The sequence below is a fragment of the Eleginops maclovinus genome, chromosome 13, assembly GCF_036324505.1.
Source record: "Eleginops maclovinus isolate JMC-PN-2008 ecotype Puerto Natales chromosome 13, JC_Emac_rtc_rv5, whole genome shotgun sequence".
Taxonomy (NCBI): Eukaryota; Metazoa; Chordata; class Actinopteri; order Perciformes; family Eleginopidae; genus Eleginops; species Eleginops maclovinus.
In genome coordinates this window covers 6,841,197-6,866,950 of record NC_086361.1, presented here as the reverse complement: position 1 = coordinate 6,866,950, position 25,754 = coordinate 6,841,197, and the positions used below count along the sequence as shown (strand labels likewise).

Genomic DNA, 25,754 nt, shown 5'->3' with positions numbered 1-25,754 from the left:
AAAAATGTGAGGGGTGTACTCACTTTTGTGAGATACTGTATTTATATTGGTCAAGATTTAAACAGAAATGAAAGAGATACAAAGTCCATTATTCTCACCCAATCATTTATTAATCATTTATTTTGATACAGAGCAGCGGTGAATATTAATCTGCCGTAGTATTATATTATTAGAACCACTCAGGATTTACATCGAAATGTCTATAGACAGCCGTCATCTTCTGTTCAACAATCAACTGGTCAGAAGACATGTTAAAAGTTATGTAACACAGTTTGAGGAATGTAAAAAATAAAATCAGCCACACCTTTCAGCTCTGTGTTAATCCAGAGTTAATTGTATGTTCGAAATGGTTTAGTGTGCTTCAGAGCCGCTCAAAACTTTAATAAACGAAACATCCATCATGTGAATTTTTCAATGAATTACACCAAAAGGCTTTCTAACGTAACAGGGAGTTTGAAAGGACCCTTGGCCACTTTTAAACTAGGTAAGAGGGCAGAAACTCCCTTTGGAGGGAACTTTGGGATTTTAGCCGCAGACCATTTACACGCACAAAACCTCCAAAAAGCACAATAGTGCCCTTTAAGAATAGTAATAAACACTTCCTGGTTTGGCACGATTAATATTCTTTCTAGTTGCACTTTTTGTAATTGTCACAAATTGTGAACTCTTGCTGTGCGCATCGCACAGTTAAATTAGATGATAACTGCGGGTCTTTCTCTAAAATCCAGGTATAATCTGTGCACGTTTTCATGACAAGGGAAGGTACATGGGACTGACTGTCCAGAGGGGTCACCTATGACTGTTTCAATGACTGGATTTATTCTTCCAGTAGTCTTCCCTCATTTGGGCTGGTTCATAAATGGTCTACGATAGCTCCCATTTTTCTGACTGAGCCTGAACACAAAACACGTCTTCATGTGTCTGTGTGTTAGAGGGTATAACAAAAATAATAAATATTCTCATCTTTCTCACCTACATTCACTGGCAGTCAAAGTTATCTGTATGGGTATTTACTCGGTTGGCGCGCTTCAGATAACTCCACGCTCCGCCCCGTCTCGGGCACATTCTCCTTTAACAATCATCCTGTGTGTTCTCTGTAAATGTTCAGCGGAGGACTAGACAAACAGAGCAAATGTGAAACAAAAACAACAGAATCAGTCATAGAGGAAACACTGGAGGTCACACTGAACACGTACAAACAGTCCTTTCATTTTGTCCCTGCTCCAACCCTTTGTAAAAAAATATCCATATCCAGCCTTCACAGAAGGTAAAACATATCAGTCATTTATCTCTTTGCTCTACGCAACTGTAAAACATCTCTGAAGGCATGTCGAATGTTAAAGAGGTCATATTTCTTTCACCGCTCACTGCCCTGTGCTGTAGCTACACTGATGCAGTCACACATGTTAAACACACACACATCATCATTATCTCTAAATCAGCGTCTTCCTGAAAGTGAATGTTATTTCATCACAAACATAAAACCATATTCGTCTATAGTTCTTTAAAACAGGCTGATCTATAAAAATGTAGCTTACACCTTAAAAAGACACACAGCACGTTAAAAAAAAATCATATAATCAAAATATATATTGAAATAAACAGGATGTAGTGTCTTGATGATGAAACAAACCGACTTAGAATGATGATTGGACAATTCAAAATAAAAAACAAGGAAGAGGTGAATCACTATTTAACAGTCTTGTAGAGGCTGTAACTGTAATGTATTACATGTTGTAGTGTACCTCCATAGAGACATTACGTTCCCGTGAGGTTTAAAGGACACACATTGTTATTAGGCATCTTCCTTTTTTTTGAGTGAACAATGATGAACATTTTATGTAGTTCCATTTAACTTCATTTAGAACGATTTTTTGATTAAGAACATTCAATAGGATAATCAGGAGTTTTGACTTGTAGAAATTTTTGAGCATGTTCCTGAAATAAAAGTTTTCTTTAGGTATTTTCTGAAAGTGAAATGTAAGTTTTGCTGATCGTTACCCACAATTAATCTATTCATCTGGAAAATATGAACCCTGTATAGTCCCACAGAGGGGAAATCTACATTCTGCATTTGACCCATCCTACCGTAGGGTAGTGAACACTGCCTTGCTCAGGGACACCTTGGTAGCACTTGGTCTTTCGGGGTCTTGATCCGGTGACCTTCTGGTTCGCAAGCCTAAGGACTTTTCCACCACCACCCCAATTAGGGCATTAGACCAAAACCTGTGCAGATAAATACAAGCGGAGAGGAACTACTGAACTCGGATCAATAAAAAGTACCACAAATCACAAAAAGAAAATCCACCGTAAAAAAAATTCAAGAACACAAAAAAAGGAAATTAAATGTACAACCAAATGCTGTAATGTAAAAAACCACATTTGACTTCCTTGTATGCCTTACAGCTGCTGAGAAAAGAAGGCTTCCTTTTTTTTAATGTGGCTCCATCACTTCTGTTCCGTCAGCCATTCAGAGGAGGTACACTTGTAAACACACTATACACTGTATAGTTTAAATAAGACCAGCTTCTACCGGTGCTAGCTTTACATACTCTTCATTGAATTATCAGGGAGACGCACTGTGGGTTAGCTAATATTTTGAGGCAGTGCAGAACCCTTCCTCTACAGCTAATTCACTTCTAAAGCAGACCACACGGCAGCAAACGCATCAGTTCTACAAGTTAGTATTTGTCCCAGGTCTGATGACATATATTTCTATATATTTACAGTAACAATATATTTCTCAAAGCATGAGAACTAGAAAGTGAACGCAGGTTACAACAGCAAAAGTAAAAGCAATGAGAATTCTACTTGCTTTTAAATCTCCACAGGGCAAGTGTCGAACTCATCAGGTACAGGTAGTGTTTGTGTTAAAAACTGTTCTTTTTTTTCTTCCATTTCGCTACTTTAACTTCCTAACATTCAGTCTAGAAAAAAAAGTAATCTGAGGCTTTAGCTTGGAGGCTGTACAAGTTGGTAAATAAGCAGCCAAAAGACGAACAGGGCTCCCTTGTGATGAGGAAACTAGATTGTTCCTTTCACTGTAATCGAGTCTGGGCTTCAAGTAAAGCAGCACCGTAGAGTCATTAAAAACAACATGGCAGTGCTAACAGGTTGTTACGTGGGAAACTAAGGAGAAACAAATCTGCAGCTTCTTTTCTTTCAGAGTTGTGTTCTTTCCTGTAGGTTTGTTTGAATACAATCATGTGACTGTGACTCCTTATAATACAACACTGCAGAACAGCAGTTTAGAACGGCCATTTGTTTTTCTCTACTGATAGTTAGTGAAGCACTGTCTCTTCATTTTTGGTTTCCCCTCGACACGCAAAGCATTCTTCCAAAAAATAAACTTCTGGGATATTTAAAACAATAGCTTACTCACTGAGACAAAGGTCCTTCTTGAATGGGGCCACTATAAGGAGGACTGTTACTAAATAGTTCAGATATTTTGTGTTGGCAAAACCTCAGATCTGTTTCACAGACCCTCGGCAGTAGACTAGCATCTCCGAATCCCAATTTCCAACATATATTTTCAGGTTCTTCAGCTTGTGTCCAAAGCGAGCCTCGACTCTTTGCCCACTCCAGACAAAATGCGCGGTTCCTGTTTGAAACGCTGAGTGTTGGCAGTTGAAAGTGTTTTTACTATCATTTAAAAACAGCAGCAGGAACAAAAAACATGACAAAAAGGCTCCTGTTGGACCTATCACACTTCTGGTTTAGGTCACACTGCTATCATTAGCACTGACTTCACACACGTCCTCCTCACACACACTTCGACCCAACCCTAGAGCAGCAAACATCCCTGCCCCCTGACCGGGACCCTGGGAGACCCCTAGCAGTGCTCCAGTGGCGGCCATGTTGTTAACACTGTTGCTGCTGCTTCCTGTTGCCTGAGACAGAACACTGTTGGAAAGATGCTGAGAAGAAACCGACACGCCTCCCCTCCCTCCCCCTCCTCCTCCTCCAACAACACTACCCTGTCCTCCCTCACCTGCAGACAGGAGGAGGTGAGAGGAGGACATCAGATCTTGCCCATCTTCGCCTCCACCTCCTCCTCTTCTCACTCCCTCGCCGCCGCTCCCACCCTCGCCGCCCTCCCCCAGCCCGCTGCGCCTCTCGCAGTGTGAGCGGTGCCTCATGAAGCTGTCGCGCCACATGAACTTCTTGCCGCAGCTGAGGCAGTCGTACGGCTTGAGGCCCGTGTGCGTCTTCATGTGCTCGGTGAGGTGATGCTTCATCTTGAACTTCTTGGCACAGACGGGGCAGTGGAAGGGCCTCAGGTCCAGGTGCATGTTGATGTGGCGGTCCCTCATGCTCTTGTGAGTGAACGTCTTACCGCAGTGGCACATAAACACCTTCCCAGAACCCCCAGTGCTGCTGTGACTGCCGCTTCCTCCACCTCCAATCCCTCCACCGTCCATGCCATCAGCTCCTAGGCCGCCTTGCACTGACAAATGGACCGCGCCATGCTCCAGACTGGGCCCTTTGAAGGAGGTTCCTCCGATCATACCGCCTGCCATCCCCAGGGGAGGGGGAGCCCCGTCAAGAGAGAGTCCGGAGGCCTGGCTGTAGAGGAGGATCTGGTTCCCCTGCATGTCCAGGGGGAAGAGCTGAGCCCGGGCCGAGGCTGCAGACTGGACCTGGCCCAGCAGCGCTGACACGGCTCGGTTAGCGCTCTGGCTCTGACCTGCCGCGCTGTCATGGAGGTGCTGAGCCAGAGACTGGTCCATTAAGCTGCCTTCAAACTTGAGGTAGTCCTCTGAAGACTGGCAGTAGTCCACCTGGGGACAGAAGGAGGAAGAGGGTTTGAGTCTGTGGTGAATGCAAAATGGTTGGATGTTGCAGTGTTTCAAATTTAGACTCAGAAATCATTCCCAGTGTTTTAAAAGACTTCTCTATCACCTTCATGTTGGACACTCAGTGCTGCTGCATGAATCTATAAAAGTTTATGAAAAATAGTTCAGATGCAGATAGAAGCGGTTTTTAACCTCTTTGTGTAAAATTTGAAACTTTTGCACCTCCTAATGGTGGCATATGAAACCCCAATCCAATTAAAAAATATAGATATTAAAAACTAGAATTTCATAAATCTCTTCACAATGTGCCTTTACAGTGATTTAAGCTCACCTGTGAGTCCATGTCGCTCTCTGCTCTGGTTGGCAGGTCGGCTGAAAGGCTCCTAACGTTGGAGATGTTGAAGTTGCCTCTCTCCCTCTCCCGGGCGAGCTCCATCTCCCTCTCCTCCTCCTCGTCCTCATCTTCTCCCCCCTCCTCCCCGGACACCACGATGAGGTCGTCGTCCTCCATGCGTTCGGTCTTCACCACCACCCACTGTTTGCGAGGCATGATGCTGGGCTGGCTGTAGGCAGGACGCCTCTGCAGCGGCATGTGCTCCCCGTCCTTTCAGAGATTTCATAACCAGTTAGGGAAAGCTAGTCTTTGTTGGCAGTGAAACATTGCATTACAAGGGGAAAAAAAGCACCATGGATCTTTGAGTCTTTCAAAAGTGTTTCATGCAACTTTTGTTTTTTCAAAAGGACTAGAATCCCATTTTTAAATAACTGAAATCACAAGAGAGTTATTATGAATACCAATGCTACATTTTCATGCTTCAGACCAATATTAAAGAGAGCTTCTGATTTCTGCAACATCAGTACAATTGTTTTACAACTTTTTTCTTTTTTCTTAAAAATAAAACATTACGTCTTTCTATATACATCTATATTTATATTATATTTTAAATGGGTAAATAAAACGTGCACAATAAAATACAACCATGTTCTTCTTTAGATATTGCTCCATGACTGTGGGTTCAAAACAAATCATATTCATCTATTCAACAAAGATGATGAAATATTGTATATCAATATCAACTGCCAGACAAAATGTTAAAGGCCACATATTATGCAAAATCCACTTTTATACATAAATATGTGTCCTCTGATGTGATAAGGGATTCGCAACATGTCAGGAAAAAAGATTCTGTCTTTTTTTTTAATGATCCACCTGTCTATAAAACCTCTCCGAAAATGAGCAAATCACATTTGGCCACGTTGTGATGTCCCAACTGTTTTCTGCTATTGGGCAACCATTAGCCAATAACCAAACACATAGGTTAACACCCGCCCACCTGATCACCTGAATCTCCTCCATAGAGCACATGGTGTTTTTTTAACCAATCACTTTGCAGAGGGGCGTGGCCAGCAGCATCTCATAAGCATGTAAAGCTACAGACACAGAATCAGCACTTTTGGAAAAGGGCTGAAACAGAGGGGTGTATGGTATGCTATACACCCCTCTGTGGCAAACACTCCAGAGACATCTTTTGCATTTATCTGAGACCTATCATACCTTGTTGGAAAAGAGTATAGGAGACATTTAAAAGTGAAGTCATAACTGCTGAAGCTTGAAAATATAACAAGGTGATTTCAAGGTGCCTCACCTGATAGGAAGACACGCCGAAGCTGTCGCTGACCCCGACTTCCTGCTCCGACACTGAGCTCATCTTCTTCCTCCTTCCGCTTCCTCCTTCTCTTTCTCTCTTCCTTTGGTGATACATCACTTCTTCCTCTTCCTCCTCTAAGTCGTCCTCCTCTTCCTCAATAAGAAAGGCTTCCTCTCCTCCTGATGGGGTGCAGTAGCTGGGGGTGTTGCTGGCCCTGCCTCCATCCGCTGGAGCTCCGGCTGCGGCTGCACCGCCCCCGTCTCTGGGGCTGAAGTAGTTGGTGCTGCTGGGGGATTGACTCTCGCTCACTGACGGGCGGCTGGGGGGGAGGGAGTCACGCTGCGGCTCGTTGGACCCCATCACCTGGGCTACTCCATCACCCACACCATCATCACTACCAGCTCTGTTACCAGCGCCTGCAATACCGTCTCCATTGCTGCTGCTGCATCCGAGGTTAGCCGACCCTCCTCCTCCAACACTGACCCCGTCCTGCACGGCACCTCCGCCACCTACTCCTCCGCCAGCTGCTGCCCGGCCCTCCCTCAGCAGCTCGGTGCATTTGTCGACGATGTGCCACATCTGCAGGACGCTGCCAACCGTCAGGTAGTTGACGATGTCGTCGCGCAGCATCCGGAGCTGCCCAGTGTAGGCGCAGCTCAGCACGCTCTCAAACGCCAGCGGGTCCATCACGGCTGGGATGGAGACTGTGGACATGTTCTTCAGGAGGACCTGGTGGTGGGGGGAGATACATCACTATACTTTGAAGAGGACCTATTTTTTTGGGGGGGGGGGTTTACCTTTCCTGCAGTGTGTTATGTAGGTTTTAGTAGATGTAAAAGTTTCTCTCCCACACACTCCCCCCCCCACCTTAAACGCCTCAATTGGACTCCTTTGTTTACTTCCGTAGCGCTACAACACATTGTACGTTATAGACTAAGGGGTGGGACAAATCTAAGCGGTTGACCAATCACAACAGAGCCGGTCAGCTAACCAATCAGAGCAGACTGGGCTCTGGTTTCAGACAGAGGGTGAAAAGAGGTGATGCAGTACAGGCAGGAGGAGAAAAATAAAGAGCTGTTTGAACATTAAAGCATGGAGACATGTCACAGTAGAGACACAACATACAAATATGAACCTGAACATGAGCATAATAGGACCACTTTAATTAATTTGTGAAGGGTCTGTCCTGCCTCTCCCACACCTCCTCATAACTTAGTTAGTTCTCCACTTCTTCATCATGTTATCGTGATGAGAAATGAATCTGAACAAAGAATCCTTTCTAAATTATGCTTTATTGTCAGTGAATGTCTTCAGGTCCCCGAGAGAGGTACCTGGGGTCCAATACAACTTTCGACCAACTGTCAGTAAAACTGGTCTTTGGAAAAAGAATAACTACAGCATAAAGAAACAGAAATCCAGACATATAATTTCAGTTTTAAGATACTGCACACATTGCAGTTTCTAGCTACTTATTAGCATTATTAGATGCTGCAGCCTTCAGAAAGTCTGAGCTTTTGGTTACAATATATAATCAGAAGAACATGATTTCAGCTATGCTGTCCACTTTGGAACAGCCCCAACCACATAAAGCAGGCTCCATTATAATACCCATATGGCAAAACAAAACACATCTCTTTGATGCGAAACGATTCTAGCACCACTACTTTCAATGTGCAGGCATCGCATGGAGTTATTCATGCTGTTTCTGAATGATCTTTTATGCCTTTAATGTTTAATTGATTAACTATTGCTTTCTTGGCAATATTAAGCAGTTAGTTTTTGAGCAGCATGTCTTGTAATAAAAGTGATCTACACATGTATTATAATTATTGCAGTGAATCTAAAAAGACTAATCCAGTCAAATATTTCCCTTTGAATCCTTTGTCACATCCATTTTAGTTTATTTGTTCTATGCTCAGTCAGGCTAAACCTTACTGCTAATATAAGTACTTGAAAACAGTGAGGATGCATGCCTTTGAATCTCTGAGGCACATTTCCTACTTGGTGCGGATCAGAAAGGAATAAATATGACTCCATGTGGCCTGTATGTGTTCATTCTGTTCAGAAATTATCAGCAGCTTGATCTCTCACCTGGTCATGGAAGTAGGGAGAGGAGGCGGCCAGCACGCAGCGGTGGGCTTTGAACACGTGACCCTGGACGTGGATGGAGAGGTCACAGAGCCGGCCGTCTTCTCTCTGCCGGTTCAGACTGCCCAGCACCGAGGCCTGAGCGCTGGGGAAGCACACCTGCACAACCGGGCCAGATGTGTCTCTGGGAGCTGCGCTACTGCTGCTGCTGCTGCTGCCCACCTCCATGGGCAGGGACTGCATCTGGGGGGCAGAAAAAGTTGCATGACTGCTGGTTTTAAACTTCTTTTTTGGATTTAGAATGATTTCTTTAGTTATTTTTATTTTTTTACTGCCGAACAGTTCATGCTATTATAGGCTTGATGTCAGGATGTGAGATTAAAAAATTTTTAAATTGATAAGAGGACTTTCTAAAAGATATAGTACATATCTATGTACCTGTGTAAATGTCATATGACCGCCATTCTCAACACATGATCATTTAGTGAGTGTTTTTAGTGGTAATATATGCACTGTGAATTATTGGTTTATTACTGAAAATGCAGGATTTAATTATGCGAGATACTCACAATTGACTTAGTTTTGGCTTAAACTAGTGCAATCTGAAGAAAGAAAACATCCTACAATAACATTTGCATTCATTACAGTCAGAATGTTCAATATTTCCTGAAAGAATCTTATCTGATAATAGAAATTTCCCTTATTGTTTATTCATGACTTTTTTGTTGAACAATCTACTAGTAGTTTATTCTATTGAACATCAGAAAACAAATAAATGTCTGACTTAGTTTCACGCAGATGAAAGGAACATCTTGTAACAAATATCGTGTTTTGTCAGATTGACCACAACATTAAAGTATTTAGTTTACAATTGTGAGGAAGCACAGACCCCCTCACTAACATTTGGTTGGACTATTTATTTTGTAAAGAAAGGTAGGCCATTTTTCTAAAGAATTGTCTTCATTACATTTTAAGGTTATAATATGCATTTACATAGGCAAATAAAGATTCTATGTATTTAAATTAATTTCACTTTAAAAACACAATCACAAAATGAATCACCATTGCCTTTCTTCAGACCTGGAGCCACCTTTCTCACCTACACCTCACATTGCAACGATGATATAAAACATGACTGGAAAATCACTGAAAACCTATCAAAAATGAATCTAACTACATCATTAATCAATCATTAATAACTCTCAATCCCCTTGTTGTTAAACTAGTTTATGGTGTTGTAAAGTACATTTTATATTCAAGTAATAATTGTGGTGGACAAAAAGAAACAACAGTATTATTATGCAATTATTCGTCAATGACAATTAAATTGAATACACATCTTTCTTCACAACTGTTGAATTACAGTGTCCTTCATGTAGTTTACAATTGATGGTCGGTTGATCCTAATCCAAACCCTTTAATACTAACTATCACGCTTCAAGTTGATTGCTCAAAATGCCTGAATTGAGTTTATTATCTAAAACTCAGCATTATTTCTCAACCCGACTAATTTTCAACCAGTTGAAGGAGTCTCTCCCAGATTAGTTCTGCAGTTTAGAGTGTCATCCTAAAATAATCACATCATTTGTAGCAGATTGTAAAAGCAGAATGGACAGTGGCCAATCCAAGCCGTTAATTAAGAAAATACTCTTAATTTACCCAGAATACACTGCAAATGACTCCTACTTGAGACAGTAGAAGTGCAGCCCTAACCTTAAGTGTCTATTTAAAGTGTCTTTGTTAGAGCTCAGAAACAGTGTGTCTTTGTGCAGCAAGCCTCTGCTGCATGGCATACACATGCTGCACAGTTTAGATACACATGCATTTAATATGTATTGTATGTCATGCAACGTGTAGGTGACATCAGGCTGCACCATTGCAGATCTGAACTGATTGCACCGTGAGAGCAGAATGGCAATTTAAAAAAAGCTCAAATCAACATGGTCATTATGTACTTTACAGAGAACAAGGACACATCACGTGATTAATTACTGAACAGGAACTCACATACATGACCACACCACTTTGTTATTGTGTCATTTTTAGAGCATGGTCAAATCAACAGCTGGAGTAGAGAAACGCACTTTTTTAGTAACGGACAAGCTACCAAAGCAGAGCCGCGGGTCTGAAATGAGAGCTGGCGTTGCTTTGGAAATGTTGCTGGCTGTGTCTGCTCCCAGACGGCAGACACAAACAGTTGCACTCTTATCATACAGATGTGACGTTAGCCTGCTAGCTAACAGGCTGCTGGCTACAGAGACCATGAGCCGCAGCGGATAATAAACTCACCTTTTCTAGTTGACACTGCAGCCTTCAGAAGTACAGTCTCTGTCCGAGAGGACGGCAGCGTGTCCTGACGGGTTATCAAGTCCCTGAAGTTTGGAGACCATTTTTAGAAAATGTTCTTCCCATCTGAGCTCTCCTGCAGGGGCAGACAGACAGCTACGCGTCGCCTTTAAAAGGATTCCAGACAGACGAGCCAGACTTCGGCCGACAGAAAATACTTCCAATAAACAATGGAAAATAAACATTTGGATACAGTGTTAAAATGTAGAACAGTAATGGAAGAAAACTACAGATTATTTGAAAATTGAAGTAAAACTTGTAAAAGTAATGTCATTAATATACCCACAATGCCAATATGCTGTCTAATATAACATATCACCAATAAATGTTGTGATTCAGAGTTGGGTAACCATAACTGCATAGTCAGGAAGCCAAAAGAAAACAGGCAAGATGATCTCCATGTCATAGTTAAATGATACGAAAGTCAGTAGACCACAGTCATTTAAAAAGGTAAAAAACACTGGAGGTTTGGTTTGGATAAATTGTTTCAGTAATGTTGAGAAAAATGCCGTAACATGATCTGTTTGAGAAAGAATTAGCAAACATTTGTTTGGAATGAACACACACAGGAAATAAAAGGTAGCCCTTCTACAGAGTGTCTTTATTATTATTATATCATGTGGATAGAGAGATACAAATCCACAATAAAACAACAAAAATGACAGTATTGGTTTGACTTAACAAACATTGATTTGTGCAAGTTATATGAAAAGCTCCAAATATAAACTGACAAAAAAAGAAAATATGGTATTTTTAAAAAATAAGACAAGTCCAATGAAGGTAAATATTTCAACTGCAGATCTTAAGAACCCTTGAGAGCAGTATATTTGTTTTTTAAAATCAAAAACTCTTTCTAAAAACATCCGCTGAATTTACATGGGACTATAAAAATGTTTTAAAAAGGAAGACCTGACAATATACAGAAGGATTCTAGATTTGGTTCTTACTGATGTGCCCAGCAGCACAATGTGTGAGTCAAGCATAGAAAACAATTATAAACATTTCATATTGTGGTTAGAACGGTAATGGTTAAATTATAAGAACCAAGTTTGGTTTTTTTAAGCACGTTGCTCTATTTTCTGTTGGCACTTGCAGTTCCGATTACACAGTCGTTCACCTGTGAAGAGAGAGAACGCACAAAGAAAATGTCAAATCAGTCGTAAATTTCAGAAAATTATAGAACAAGTATAAAGTAACAATCATTGTTCCATTTGAGGTCACATATCAGGACACAAATAAAACTTGATATAGAATAACTAAAACTATTTGGTTATGTATGCTTTGTAAATCATTTCTTAAGATGCAAATAAAACTTTATGTTTATGCTTTATGTTTGCTGATGTTGAAATTGCATTTTTTTTAAAGATGACTTTCTTGTTATCATTTTATCCCCCTTAGTCTTTTTCTTATTGCTTTTTAAATGTTTCCTCTTTAATGTTGATTTTTCTCTTTATGTTACAATACTTAACTTGCTTTCTCTTTTATTTATTTGCTTCTCTTTGTATTCCCACACTTTTATTTTCTTATTTCATGTTAAATATCGCCATTTTTATTGACTTGTTTATTATCATTTGTAATTCCAAAATTATTGATTTACTTATTTATTCTTTTTATTACTTCATTTTAATTTCCACATTTGTTTCCCTTTTCTTTTTATGGCACTTAAGATAGGATATTAAACAACCGACCTTGCTGGCAAACCTCAAGGAGTTGAGAGTTTCCCCAAAGCTGTCCGGCTCTGGGGCAATGTTCACAAACATCAGGCTGAGAGGAGAAAAAGACAAATACAATAAACATTGTTAGAATCAAATAACTCATAAAGGCCTCCTTGCCCTAATTTAAAACGAGCAAACCAATACCAAGATGAAAAAGTCATAATTATTCTGCCCAGACAATTTAGCCAATGATTTTTACAAAACCTCTTAATGTTGACAATGATTGCAAACAGAAGTCTACTGCCATGAGCTTGAGTGACACCAAAGAGTTAGAGCAGACATCTGGTGACTTGAAGCTATTCTGTTGAAAAACCCACGTTTTGCTGTTTCCTCCCAAGCAGCCCTGCAGGAGGTATGTCAGCTTGGAGTTCCTGTATGGAACGTGGCTCTCCTGGAACACAAACAGAATGAATTTATGTCACAGGCAGAATGGATACTGGAAAAAAAAGGTCGAACTCAGATGTTTCAAAATGTGTACGGTCTAAATAACCATTAATCTAAGGCTTTAGAGACTCATAAGATAAAGTGCAGCCTCTCTGAAGTCCTGCATACAGACCTTGTTGGCCAGTGCAGAGATGACAATGCCCAAGTTGGACAGGGAGCTGTTGATGGCCGTCATCTCTTTGAAGCGCTCGCCCTGAGACTGGCTCTTCAGCAAGCGTTCACTGCCAGCCAAGTCCACCAGACACAGAGTGGCTGTACACACCAAACAAAACACGTAACATTTTTGATTAAAAAAAGAACCTTTAATACAAACATTTAAAACCAGACCAATTACAACCATTTTAGACCTCTGAACAACAGACATCTTTATTTACAGCTTTGATATTTTAGATATACAAGTGAAACACATTTGTCACTGCCATAATGGTGGGTTTATACTCACACTTGCATTTGACGTCCCTGCCAGCATTCGCTCCCTCGATATCCAGCTGGAAGACTGAATGGGAGCGAGACGAGCGGTCATTTTGGGCAGTCTGGGCTGTGGAGCGATTGCGATTGGCCAACATGATCAGACCGAGAACCTGCCCGTAGGAGGGGATGATATAGTTAATTAACAATTGCATAGATGACCTGTTGTGTAAGTAGTTCATTGATATACCAATCACACTTTTTCATTCTCATTGCAATCTGCAAATGGTACTGCTCTAGGAAACGTAGAGAACTGCCTGGCGTACCTGATCCTCGTTGGTGACCTTCTCATATGTGAGGTGGGTGATTGACACCGCGTTGTTTGAAGACTTCCGTATCTCGTGCTCGGGCCTCTTGCTGGCTTTGCCGGTGTAGAGGAGATCTCGGAGGGTCTCATTGTAAATTTCGACAAAGCTGGCTGTAAAGGTGAACTGAGATAAAACAGAAATGACTACAAAATGTAACCAATAAGTGAACTTTACTTCCTTATACTGCATCTCCCCACAGGGGGGGGGGGGGGGGGGGGAGTCAATACAGACTCTATGCCACAGTACAAATATGTGTGTATTGTTGGCTGGTATCAACAGTTGCACACAGCATGAATCTAAACCACCTGACCTTTTTTTGCATGCCTAGATCTGTCTTTTGACATTGTGATGACCTATAAATATGCCAGATTAAACTTTCTTTCTTTAGTAAACATCCATCAGCTCTACAGTAAATGAGGGCTTGGCGATATGGACCAAAAGTCATATCTCGATATTTTCAAGCAGAATGTCGATATAAGATATATATCGATATTGTTGACGCAATAACACGACAGTTTCCGCGCTCCAACTCGTGCCGCTCATGCCACTGTGTGCTTTCATTTCCAGCCTGCCTGCGTCGCTGTGCCCATCAACCTGCTTTGTTGATTGGGGTATTTAAAAACGTGACGTGAGCGGGAAGGCGGGGCAGAGTGTGTGTGTGTGTGTGTGTGTGAGAGAGCTGGATGCAGAGCGGGAGAGAGAGAAGCAGTGGCAGGCGCGGCTCAAACGGGCTATTATTTGAAACAAATGTGCTGTACTTTCAACGAAAACGAAACTATATCGATGTTGACGTTAGTGTCTCGTTCTATATCTTGTTTGAAAAAATATAGATATTTGAAAAATATCGATATTTATCACCCAGTCCTACAGTGAGTTTCAGTGTTAAAATGTTCAAACAGAACTGTACTGCTTTGGTGCGCCCTCATAGCTGCAGTTTGGGAAACAACACAGGCAACTTTTCTCAGAGAAGAAGCCATAACAAGTCTAACAAGAGTCAATGACAATTATAAGCAATAATAGAGCCAGAAATGTGCAGTTAGAAAGGAGAAAGCATGTTGGACTTACACCCATCAGGTGACAACAAACACACCACAAACTGAATGATAATGTTGCACCATCATGACTTGAATATGTAAATCAGCAAAACAAATTAATGTTGAGGCTAATTTCTCAATCTGTGTTTAAAATGGTTTGACTGAACAAAACATTCTTTTAATTTAAGACTAGTCGGCATATGTCATCACACCCTCACCTCCCAGCCTTGTGCTCCGAGTTTCTCTGCTGCTCTGAAGATTTGTGTCACGGCTCTGGGAATGACGCCTCTGGCTTCATCATACTCGGCTCCCTCCATCGTGAACGTCTTTCCACTTCCTGTCTGGCCATAAGCGAAGCAGCAGACGTTGTAGCCATCCAACGCAGACTGCACCAGCAGAGAGATCTCTTCAAAGACCTGGAAACAAATTGACAAAAGCACCACACAATATTGATTTATTCACTTGGCATTTTAAAATCAGATCTGGTATTTAGTTATGATAACTTGAATACTCTTTTTATATATTGTACATTGTGATTTCTATTTGTACCTCCTGTTGTGAAGCCTGGGGGCCAAACACCCTGTCAAAATTGAAGTTGTAATTTTTCTGAGTGTCAGCAGTTTTGCCTGTGTGAGACTAAAAAGCAGAAAGAGGAAGAAATAATTAATCAATTGTATTGGCTGGTTAGAGAGTAATTACATCACGGGAACTCTGCATCATATTTCTCTTTATATTGAGTAATTAACAAAAATATCTTTATTTTATTTTTGTAAAAGGAAAGGTTTGCTGGGAGGATCCTCACCTCCTCAGTTTTGGCCAGCGAAATGGTCTTGTTGTCAGTGGCTGGCAACTGAATGTGCTGGCTGAGGCCTCCGTCTGTCAGTGGGCGCACTCGGCAAAAGACCCTGATATTACCCTGCAGGCAAAGCACGAGGGACAGATTAGTCTCATGGGTCAGAGAGAAAGGTAACATTTGTTTGGTTCAGTGCTTACAACACAGAACGGTATAAATAGTAAACAGCTAAATGTGCCCATGTATTAACTGAAAGGCCTCTCAGTGTGCCGTCATTGGGTTGTGTTGAGCCGTTACTTGCCTTGAGCTCCTGGATGGCGTTGTGGAGCTGTCTGCGCTCCATCTCCCCAGCATGAAGCTCGTCCTTCTGCTGGACCACGGTGTCCTTCAGAGAACGGACCTCTTCCTCTGTGTCTCTGAGGGTCAGCTGCAGGCGGGCCAGAGTCGACTCCTGCACTGAAAGCTTCATCTGGAGACGATGGACAGACAAAATAACAGCTTACTTATCTTCTTTATCAAAATCGGGGTCATTTTATTTTGGTTTTTTAAATATCCTAACCTCTTTAATGGATGACAGGAAACTTTAGGTTGTTAAAAGCCCAGTTGTATAATAGAACAACTTATTGTGTAAAGTATGCTGCGGTGTTATTAGGTGAGAAGGCACCTGCAATGGCATACTCATGCAATGATAGCACCAAGCCAGTATTAGCTGTGATTCCAGCCACAGACTGTATACCTTGAGAGTTTGCAGCTCTGTCTCCTGGCTGTCCCGGAGAGTCTCCATGACCTTGTATTTGCCCTCTAAGTTGCAGAGCTGCTTTTCAAGAGAGCTCTTATCACTGGACACCTTCTCCAACTCATCCTGGACTCCTGACAACGCCTGCAACTGCTCCTCATACTCACTAAAAAATAAATAAAAATAAGGATATTTAATGGTGTCCAAAAAGAAGACAATTATAAACCACATCATGAACGTAAAACATTTCAATGCAGTGGTCCTTGTACCTGATCTGGCTCCTCTGCCTCGCCACACTTTTCTCCAGATCCGTCATTCTTGTTTGGCTTTTGACCACCGTGCTTTTCAGATCCTCATTCTCCTGGTTGACAGATTTGACCTTGGTCTGGAAGTTACGTATCTTACCCTCCATATCGGTGACCTTGCCCTTCAGGTCCCATGCATTGCGCTTTGTACCTCCACCTGTAAACATACACAACAGAATCATCAACAGGAGTGACAGTCACCAGATTGTCTTTTAGGCCACTACAGAACACAATTTTTAAACATACACCTCTTTCACGTAGGAACTTGAAATGTCATGGTAGGAAAAGCAGAAGGGTAAATAATAAAATAAATGGTGGATCATATCTGGGAATTCTCACCTGCTTTTGTGCCAGTTGGTGCAGCAGTTGGTTTAATGTTGCCTCCCTTTGGTGCTGTTGAAGCTATAGATTGTTTCAGGACCCCTGATGGGATGAGAACAAAGCATAAGAAATCACGTTAGAATAATTTATGCAACACCAGAATCTGTTAACTTGATCATAACATCCTTTGCTTAAAGCACTTCTGAACTTTCTTGCTACATGTTACCAACAATGGATAACAATATCACTTTTTAAATGTTGTCTATATTATTTTATATCTGAAATAACCTCAAACTTGAATGCTCAATCCCTGCTCCAGTACAGTTCTGTAAACAAAAAAGGCCTCCAAGCCTGACATAAGAGTATCCCTCTGCTCTATGGTCTATTACCAAGCAATCATCTCACCTCTGGAAGGAGCGACAGCCACAGTGGCAGCTCCCGTTGGTCTGACTGGCCGAGCTGTGTGGGGGGAGAGAGATTTATCAAATATATGGCAAGAAAAATCTTAGTTCCAAACTAGTTCCCACATAGTCTTGGTGCATTCTGAGCTTGGTGAAAACTGAGTTTGATCTTGAAACGTACAGATCGGTGCCCTGGTTGCTGCAACGGCAGGCCGCCTGCCGCCGATGATGGTAGATGCTGCATGAGGTTTGACAGGCACCGGGTCACTACGAGGCTTTTTCTATAAACACAGAACACGTCCAGAATAAAACAAGAGCAACAAATCAGCTGTTTTGTGCTATAACATTTGGTAAAGCCAATGAGAAAAACAGCAGATGCTTTTAGTACAAACCTGAGCAGGCGCAAAGTCTTGGCCATTCTCTGAGCTGCTGGTGCTGCTTGTGAGGACCCTCTTGTTTGAAATAACTGGTAAGCGGGACATGTTCTGTTGAGGGTAGGGATGTAAATTATGAACGAAAGAGATCATGCATAAAGGGAAAAAATCAATCTTTGCCACACTCATTTCAACCAGGAGCAATGTATTCCTATTATTTGAGTAGCAGATTCAAGGTTAAGCATCAACACTCTGAAAGTAAGCAGCCTTGTTTGAACAAAGATGATTTAACAACACCCACTGTTATTCTAACATTTCAAACTCCCTAAGACTCTTCAAACCATGTTAATCAAATAGTGTACGTGTCATTGTCATAGCATGGCTTTTTGTGCAGGATGTCCCATGTAGTGCAAATGAGGACTCTTTGAGAGCAGTGACCTGCAGTGTTTACTCGTATTAGCTCAGTACCGCGATGGTACGAAGAATAAACAATGACCAGATACTATACACTTTTACTTATTGCTACCCCAAAAAGAGCAGGTTTAGTTAAGCAAGCGATTAGAACCATGCCGTATCATGCAGTGGAAATGCGTGCATATGTTAACAGTTAACGTACAAGAGGCTTACCAAGTAAACCCGATTAACCAAAATCCATGTTATCAATGATGAACAGTTAGCGTTAGCTGTTATTGTTAGCAACCGCATAATAGGTAAATGGCTACGTTAACGTATTTGAACCTTGTTGTTTTACGTTTATAAGCAGTGCTTTGTATCTCCCTTGAACACTATTCGAACAAAAATAGATAGCTTCAAGTTATCAAAAATATTTACCAGAACTAAAGTTGACTTCTCCGCACAATGATGTTCCCAATCCACTGTATTCCGGGCGGTTTGAATTTGAAATCAAACTGTTTTGGTGGGCGCTCAGGACAAGCTGTCGTGATTGGTTGACTGAGTGTTAACCCCGCCTCCATCCAAATGCTTGATTCGCTGTACAGAGTGTCCCGCATGTGCGGGATACACGCTGTTTGCACAGTGAAGGCTAGTCTACTCGATGACTTGATAGTATATCTGAAGAATTACACTCCTCGATGTCAGATTGCTTATTTAATGACAAAGATGAAGAAGCCCTGCAGCAATTCACAAAATAACAATATGAGCTACAATCAGTAATTCCTTCATGCACATGTCTAACACAAATATCAGCAAGAACTTAATAATGATGATATAAGATGACATAAATGATAATGATAACCAAATAAGATAAAGGACTTACATGAATTATGTTAGCATGCTTAGAATCCAAACTCTGTAACAGGAACGTCTGTATTGCTTACTGTTTAACTTCTGTAACCGGAACGTCTATGATACTTACAACAATATGGCCGACTCCTAACTGAGTATTAATAATATACTACCCCCTAGTGGCCAGTGGTAAACTCTGCATCCCCCCCAGTCCGTAAAGCTATGAACGGGAATAGGTTAACGGACTCAGTCTTGCATCCAATGGCCCGTCTCGGGTACGTAGCGTTTGGGTGGCTTCCTCGGGCGGCATGGCCGGTCAATGCGGGGCAGCGACGGCGGTGATTGCGACACTGGAAGCGACGCATCCGGGGTGACTCCTGCAGGGACGGGTACATCTTGGGCCCCAAAACCAGAGGTTGCCTCACCAGGGGGCGCAGGCGGGGAGGTTGTCACAGCCGTGTCACTGTTCCCATCTGCTGCTCGTGGAATGAACCCCTGGGGTGTCACAGGCCCCGGGTGTGCGGGCAGGGTCTGGCGTTCCAGGGTCGCGGGTGGCAGCAACAGCACAGCTGGCTGCTGTCGGGCGTAGGGGGTGGCTGGAGTGTAGCTGCGAAGAAATCGCCGGTTTCGCAAAGTAAGGCGCCCCGACCCGTCAACCTTAATCCGATACTGATCGTGACTTAGCGACTCCACCACGACTCCCGACCGGTCCCACTTGTGAGGGTTTGGGCCCTGCTGATTCTGGAGGAAAACTTTCTCGCCAAGTGCCAATGGGCGGAGTGGTCTTGAGTGAGCCCTCAAAGACTCAGTGGTGTGGGACATACGGGTCCGAAGGGCATCCTCCTTCGCCGCCCATGCCTGGCGCCAGAGTGGCCGGATATGTGGGTTCGAGAACTTCTCTAGTCTGTTGACAAAAGAAAATGAATCTCGAAGGGGGCGACCAAAAATGATCTGTGCCGGTGAGAGGTTGCAGTCGGGGTCAGGCGTGTTGCGCAAACAACTGTAACTGTAACATTGCGCGCAAAAAGCGATCATGATCAATACTGCCAGTTGGGCCAGTGTTAGACATCAGAAGGCGCTTAGCAGTCTTCACTGCAACCTCCGCTCTCCCATTCGACTGTGGGAACCCGACCGAGGAGACGCGATTTCTGACGAGCCATAAGCGGAGGAAGTCCTCTGTATGACTAGCTTTGAACTCTGGACCACCGTCGCTTGAAAGTTCCTCCGGCACGCCAAAGGTGGCAAAGAACGTGCGGAGGTGGCGGACCAAGCCAGCTGAGCCTCCTAGATCAGTGCCTGCTGTGGAGCTTAGGACCTCCACCCAGCCCGAGAGTCGATCTCCGACAACTAGGTAGTGGCAGCCTCCATAATCAAAGAAGTCAGCAAACACCGCCTCGAATGGGGTCGATGGTGGTGGGGATGGTAGGGGGGGCGTGGCTGCCTGTGATGGAGCATTGCGGTTACAGTCTGAGCATCCTTGCCTGGCGGCTCGGATGTCCTTCGACATTCCGGGCCAGAAGACTATGGCACGGGCGTGCTGCTCCATCGCAGAGGTTCCTTGGTGAGCTGCATGGAGGTGCCGGAGGACTCTGTCACGGAGCGACGCTGGAACCACAACACGGTCGGGATATAGGAGGACGCCATCTTGTGCGTAGATGGACTCACAGGCTGGCGACAGACTCGCCAGGATAGGATCATTAACATCCACCCTGCCCTCGTGCTCGATCAGGTGCAGGAGGTGGCCGAGGCATGCGTCAGCTGCCGTCTCTTGCGCCAGAAGGGACCATGAGATGGCTCCAAGTTCTTGTGCATCGTCGCGGATGGAGGCCATTAGTGCCGACTCCACGGCATCAGGCACGCTTGGTGATCCCAAAGAGAGGCCGTTCGCAGAGCCCGAGGGGGAAGGATGTCTGGAGGTTGCATCAGCGGCATGGTTGCTCTTGCCAGGCATGTATACGATGTCAAAGCGCCATGGCAGGGTGCGCTGCTTATGTCTGAACAGCCGTGAGTTTGTTATCTCATCTAGCGTACGGTCGCCAAAGATCTTTACAAGGGGCTTATGGTCGGTGACCACTACGAGGTTGTCACATCCTTGTGTGAAGTACCGCGTTTGCTCCAGGCCCCAGGCCACGGCAAGGGCCTCCCCTTCGATGGCCGCATAGCGCTGCTCCGCCGAGGATAGGAACCGTGAGCCGGCGAGGGTGATCCTCCATCCTCCTGGGCAACAGTCCGGTATGCCTGAAGTGCAGCTACAATGTTTCTGGAGCAGGAAGTAGCCAATACCACGCCTGGACCAGTCAGGGCGGAGGCAGGTGCGCCTACGCATGTCGAAGATCTCCACACCCTCACGGATGGCCCCAACTATGGCTTGTTTGGACGCTTGGAAGGCTTCCTCCAGTTCCGGGGACCATGAGAATTTGCAGCGTGGGCTGAGGAAAGGCTTGAATGGCGCCATAGTGTCGCGCAACTGGGCGTAGTTCGCCACCTGGTTGACGAGGCCGAACCAGCTTCTAACATCCGTCGTAGAGTCCGGGGTGGGGAAGTCTCGGATGGCGTCCAAGTACTTCGGGAGTGGCTCTATGGTAGCGTCTGACACCCTGAACCCAGCAAAATCAACACTCCTTTCTGCGAATTGAAACTTATCTGGGTTTAACACAATGCCTGACCGGCCGACACATGCCATGAAGTCGATGGTCCTCCACCAGTGATGCTCTAGGTCAGTGTCATAGTGAATAGTGTCATCCACACAACGTTCTTTGCGCTCAAAGTCCGAGAGGACAGCGTCAAAGCGGCGGTTGTAACCGTCCCCCGATGACAGGAAACCTTGTGGCGCCCTGGTGTAGCGCCAGCGGCCGAAGGGCGTGATAAAGGTGGTTAGATGTCGATCCGACTCACGCAGGGGCACACTATGGTAGCCGTTCCAGGCGTCCGTGACAGTTTTCCAGGTGTCCCTCGGGATGCGACGTGCGAGGTGGAATGGGGATTCAGTGGCGAAGGTTTCACGTTGGCAGAACTTGTTAAGAGGCGAGAGGTCCACAGTCCTGCGGGGGGAGCCGTCGTGCTTCCGAGTGACCACCATGCGATGGCACCATTTCACCGGTTCGCCGTATGGCACACGTTCAATGACTCCAAGGGCTTCATCCCGAAGGAGGTCGTCGTAGACTCTCTGCTGCCAGTGCAGAGACACGATGGCCGCAGTGTGGCATGCTTTTGGTGTGGCTGCGGGATCCACGTGCATTTCGATGGGTGGCCCCTCCATGCAAGGCAAGGCTCGATGAGGGCAAGTGTTCAGGGTTTCCCACAGCGCTTTCCTGTTAAGGCGGCCGCCTTAACAACACGGGGTTGCCGCCTTGACTAACGTCACGTCTCCAGAAAAAAAAAAAAAATTATATAGATATAGGCCTATAGCGATATTCGCCGTTTTACTTTTTCATGTTTTCTACCTTTCATTCCAAACCGTGACTGACAGTCTATCTTCTCTGCAGAACGCATTTTAAAATAAAAAACAAAAAACAAATAAAAGAAACGTTTTAAAATGTGGGGCTATGCCTCCAAATATGCCTCTGAATCGCGTGATGCGTCCGAACAGCGGCATCTAGTGGTATATGTCATTGTGCTATCATCGTTCGACCAACATCCTTCAAAACCAGCATTTTTCGGAAAGACTACTATTTGGATAGCTGACAACCTGTCGAATCTACTATTTGGATGGCTGACAACCTGTCGTATCAAGGTAAGATTATTATTGAATTCTATACTAGTCTAATAATAGTCTGTCAACTGTTCACTAGTAGGCTACCTGGATAAGCGTAATGTTTTCTTATCAAGGCTAATTGTGTTTAACGTTTACACGTGGCTATATTATTATAGCCTAGCCTGCCTTTGACATTTGCACGTAATTTTCTCTCGCAATGTTCACAGCCAAATGGATCGAAAAACTCAGCCCAAAATCGCCGGCTTCTTCATGTGACGTAGCCGGCCGACTTCCGGCCCCCCCCCCCCGGAGATGAGTACGCCCCCCCCCCCCCCCCCCCCCCCTCACCACCTTGACTAACACATTTCTGGGGGAAACCCTGGTGTTGAATGTAGATGAGGCGTATCTCTCGAGTAGCCACTCTTTCATCCGACCATTGTTCTCTGGTGTGCAGGGGAACGGTAACGCCTGAGGACGTGGAGGAGGGGCTGAACGCTGGGGGCATGAGCATGGAGCGTCATGTGGATTATTTTGGCCTGTGCAGCCACTGTTGGTGGACCTCGTAGCATTCACAGACAAGGACTTGTCTGGTGTGTCACGAGTGCCAGGGCCATGCTCGTCTCTGGGTCCACCTCCACTGTTACCTGACGGGAAATCCGTAGGCAAGAGGCCGAGGCTAAGCAACGACTCATAGGAGAGGTACATTGCCCGAACTGAGCTGCTCACGTACACCATTGAGCAGCAGGACGTCACACTGCAGTTGCTGGGGGCTGTTGAGAGCCTAGCAAAGAATGCTCCCTCAATGGCTATGGGGGAGCGGTTGGCGGCCGACAGGCTAAGTTTGACGGGACGCAGGTCGTCACGCGAGAGCCCGCAGGCGAGGAACTCCTCTAGAGACCAAAGATCAGATTGTGCGCCAGTGTCCGCAATGGCGGATATGTGCACCTCATTGACCGAGCGGTTGTGGATGCTGTCCCTCGGCCCGACTGACCTGTCACCTGAGATGGTGATTGGGACTCGGGGGTGGTCTTTTAGCTTGGCCCGCCTCCATTCACCCCGGGAGAAAATGTGGTGCTCGAGCCTGATGTGTGTGGGATGATGGACAGTGCTGTGTGTCATCCGAGCGCGGTGACGGCCCCCGCAGCGTCGGCCAGGGCGTGCCCCGAATTGAAAAGATGATATCTGGGAGATCTGCACTGACTCCACGGCAGCCTGCTGACTATTGGTCGATGGCTGTTGTCGGCTCTTCCGGCGGCGGGCCCTATAGCAGTCAATGCAAATCTGGTGTGGCTTGACATTCCATCCGCGAGACCCCTCCGTGAAGACCCTAAAAGTGCTTTTACAGTCCGGGCACGAGGCTTGTCTAGCCCTGTCTGTCGGGGCTGGGGTCGGGGTGGGGTTTGGCCGTATATCTTTCTTTAGGCGCTGGAACGACGACATGGCTGACAGAGTGGATGATGGGAGAGCATTGCGGGCCATTTCCTTATTCTCAACGACTGCAATTACATCATTCACTGGTTTTGTAAGAATGTCAGGTATTCCCAGTGTTTCGCGGCGAATATCAGAGTCATAAATTCCATTGATTAGAACATCACGGATAATGTGGTCGGTATAGTCTACATTCTTGCCACACTCGCATACTGCTGTGTAGGCGCATGTCTCCGCCTTTCCTCGCACTCTGGCAGTGAAGGCACGGAATGCTTCATCCCGATCCTGGTGAAACTGAAGCAGCTCGGTGCGCAGGACACATGTGGCTACTGGAATGACAGCTAGTGAACGCATGGCAGCGATCAGATCCACCAGGGGCCCAGAGGCGATGTTGGGATTAGCTTTCAACAGGCTGTCTCCAAGATCAGGCCCAGCGCACTGAAATAACTGGAAAGGGGCCTGGGCAGCCCCTATGCCTGAGCCGGTGCGAAAGACATCCCAACGACGAGTGAATACGTTCCATTCCTCTATCGTCACGCCAACGTCGACTTTAGGCCGATCAAGTTTCGGGCCATGTGCAGTTGGGACTTGGGCTGGCGGGTTCTGATGGACAAGTCCGTGATTCGTCAACAGAGCAATGGCGAGTGCTTCGGATACATCTCCAGTTACGAAAGCGCAGCCAGGAACAGAACATCCAACAACAACCATGGCTTCTTCATGAAGAATTACACTCCTCGATGTCAGATTGCTTATTTAATGACAAAGATGAAGAAGCCCTGCAGCAATTCACAAAATAACAATATGAGCTACAATCAGTAATTCCTTCATGCACATGTCTAACACAAATATCAGCAAGAACTTAATAATGATGATATAAGATGACATAAATGACAATGATAACCAAATAAGATAAAGGACTTACATGAATTATGTTAGCATGCTTAGAATCCAAACTCTGTAACAGGAACGTCTGTATTGCTTACTGTTTAACTTCTGTAACCGGAACGTCTATGATACTTACAACAATATGGCCGACTCCTAACTGAGTATTAATAATATACTACCCCCTAGTGGCCAGTGGTAAACTCTGCAATATCAAACAACGCACGTTGTGCGTTATTGTAGCCATTTCACACATATCATCTGATTCTCCGTCAAACATCTCTTATTGAATCTTTAAATGTATCCTAATTTGTAATCTAACCACCTTTCCCTCCACTGTCTTACGAATTGATTGTCCTGGCTTGTCTGCATTCCTTTAAATAGAAGTTGGATATGTTGGTTTCTCTAGTTGATGGTGGCCAGATGTTTGAGGTTAATATCTCAGCAGATGATCTACAAAATTGTGTTTATAATTATCAATCCCAAAAACCTGCTTGAATGTTTTTACAATAAAACAAAAATGTTTCTGCTAGACTGACTCATTTACTGAATTAGTTATTCCCTGACAAAGCTGCTGGTTCACAGTGTGAGATAAGAAATATTATTAAATATTTCAGACACTTTGATCTCCAGTTTCATCAAAACATTCTAAAATACATGACATAATAATAGATTATTTTCAGTAGCACAGTCTGGAGTTGGAAAAAATAAATCAGAATATTGCAAA

The 25,754-nt window shown here is 44.3% G+C and overlaps 2 protein-coding genes across 3 annotated transcripts; both read right to left on the bottom strand.

The window, feature by feature from the left end:
* Positions 1–88: 88 nt before the first annotated feature.
* On the bottom strand, positions 89–10,961 carry zbtb22b (zinc finger and BTB domain containing 22b). Of its 2 annotated transcripts, XR_010167102.1 has the most exons (6): positions 10,823–10,961; positions 8,537–8,776; positions 6,443–7,174; positions 5,128–5,400; positions 2,089–4,781; positions 89–1,115 (listed from the first exon to the last, which is right to left on the bottom strand). XR_010167102.1 is itself a non-coding variant. In XM_063898758.1 (5 exons), exons 2-5 carry the CDS (start codon positions 8,774–8,776, stop codon positions 3,717–3,719), a joined length of 2,310 nt encoding a protein of 769 aa, XP_063754828.1. In that variant the 5' UTR covers positions 10,823–10,961; the 3' UTR covers positions 89–3,716. The 2 variants fall into 2 exon arrangements, 1 of the variants encoding a protein (XP_063754828.1); XM_063898758.1 differs by having other exon boundaries at positions 89–4,781.
* A 491-nt stretch (positions 10,962–11,452) lies between these two features.
* kifc1 (kinesin family member C1) lies at positions 11,453–19,145 on the bottom strand. The gene is made up of 18 exons (XM_063898760.1): positions 19,055–19,145; positions 18,610–18,908; positions 17,797–17,889; positions 17,586–17,685; positions 17,409–17,462; positions 17,022–17,105; positions 16,647–16,839; positions 16,378–16,543; positions 15,943–16,110; positions 15,651–15,764; positions 15,398–15,484; positions 15,067–15,264; positions 13,773–13,937; positions 13,481–13,619; positions 13,151–13,290; positions 12,912–12,985; positions 12,568–12,643; positions 11,453–11,996 (listed from the first exon to the last, which is right to left on the bottom strand). The coding sequence occupies exons 3-18, from the start codon at positions 17,884–17,886 to the stop codon at positions 11,952–11,954; spliced, it is 1,893 nt and encodes a 630-aa protein (XP_063754830.1). The 5' UTR covers positions 17,887–17,889; positions 18,610–18,908; positions 19,055–19,145; the 3' UTR covers positions 11,453–11,951.
* Between the last annotated feature and the right edge of the window lie 6,609 nt (positions 19,146–25,754).

Coding starts and splice junctions, on each gene's coding strand:
- zbtb22b (XM_063898758.1), bottom strand. CDS start 8,776: ATGCAGTCCCTGCCCATGGAGGTGGGCAGCAGCAGCAGCAGCAGTAGC. Junction 7,175..8,536: donor CTCCCTACTTCCATGACCAG/GTGAGAGATCAA, acceptor CCCCACCACCAG/GTCCTCCTGAAGAACATGTC. Junction 5,401..6,442: donor TCGGCGTGTCTTCCTATCAG/GTGAGGCACCTT, acceptor AATCTCTGAAAG/GACGGGGAGCACATGCCGCT.
- kifc1 (XM_063898760.1), bottom strand. CDS start 17,886: ATGTCCCGCTTACCAGTTATTTCAAACAAGAGGGTCCTCACAAGCAGC. Junction 17,463..17,585: donor AGCAACCAGGGCACCGATCT/GTACGTTTCAAG, acceptor CCCCCCACACAG/CTCGGCCAGTCAGACCAACG. Junction 15,485..15,650: donor CGCTGGCCAAAACTGAGGAG/GTGAGGATCCTC, acceptor TCTGCTTTTTAG/TCTCACACAGGCAAAACTGC.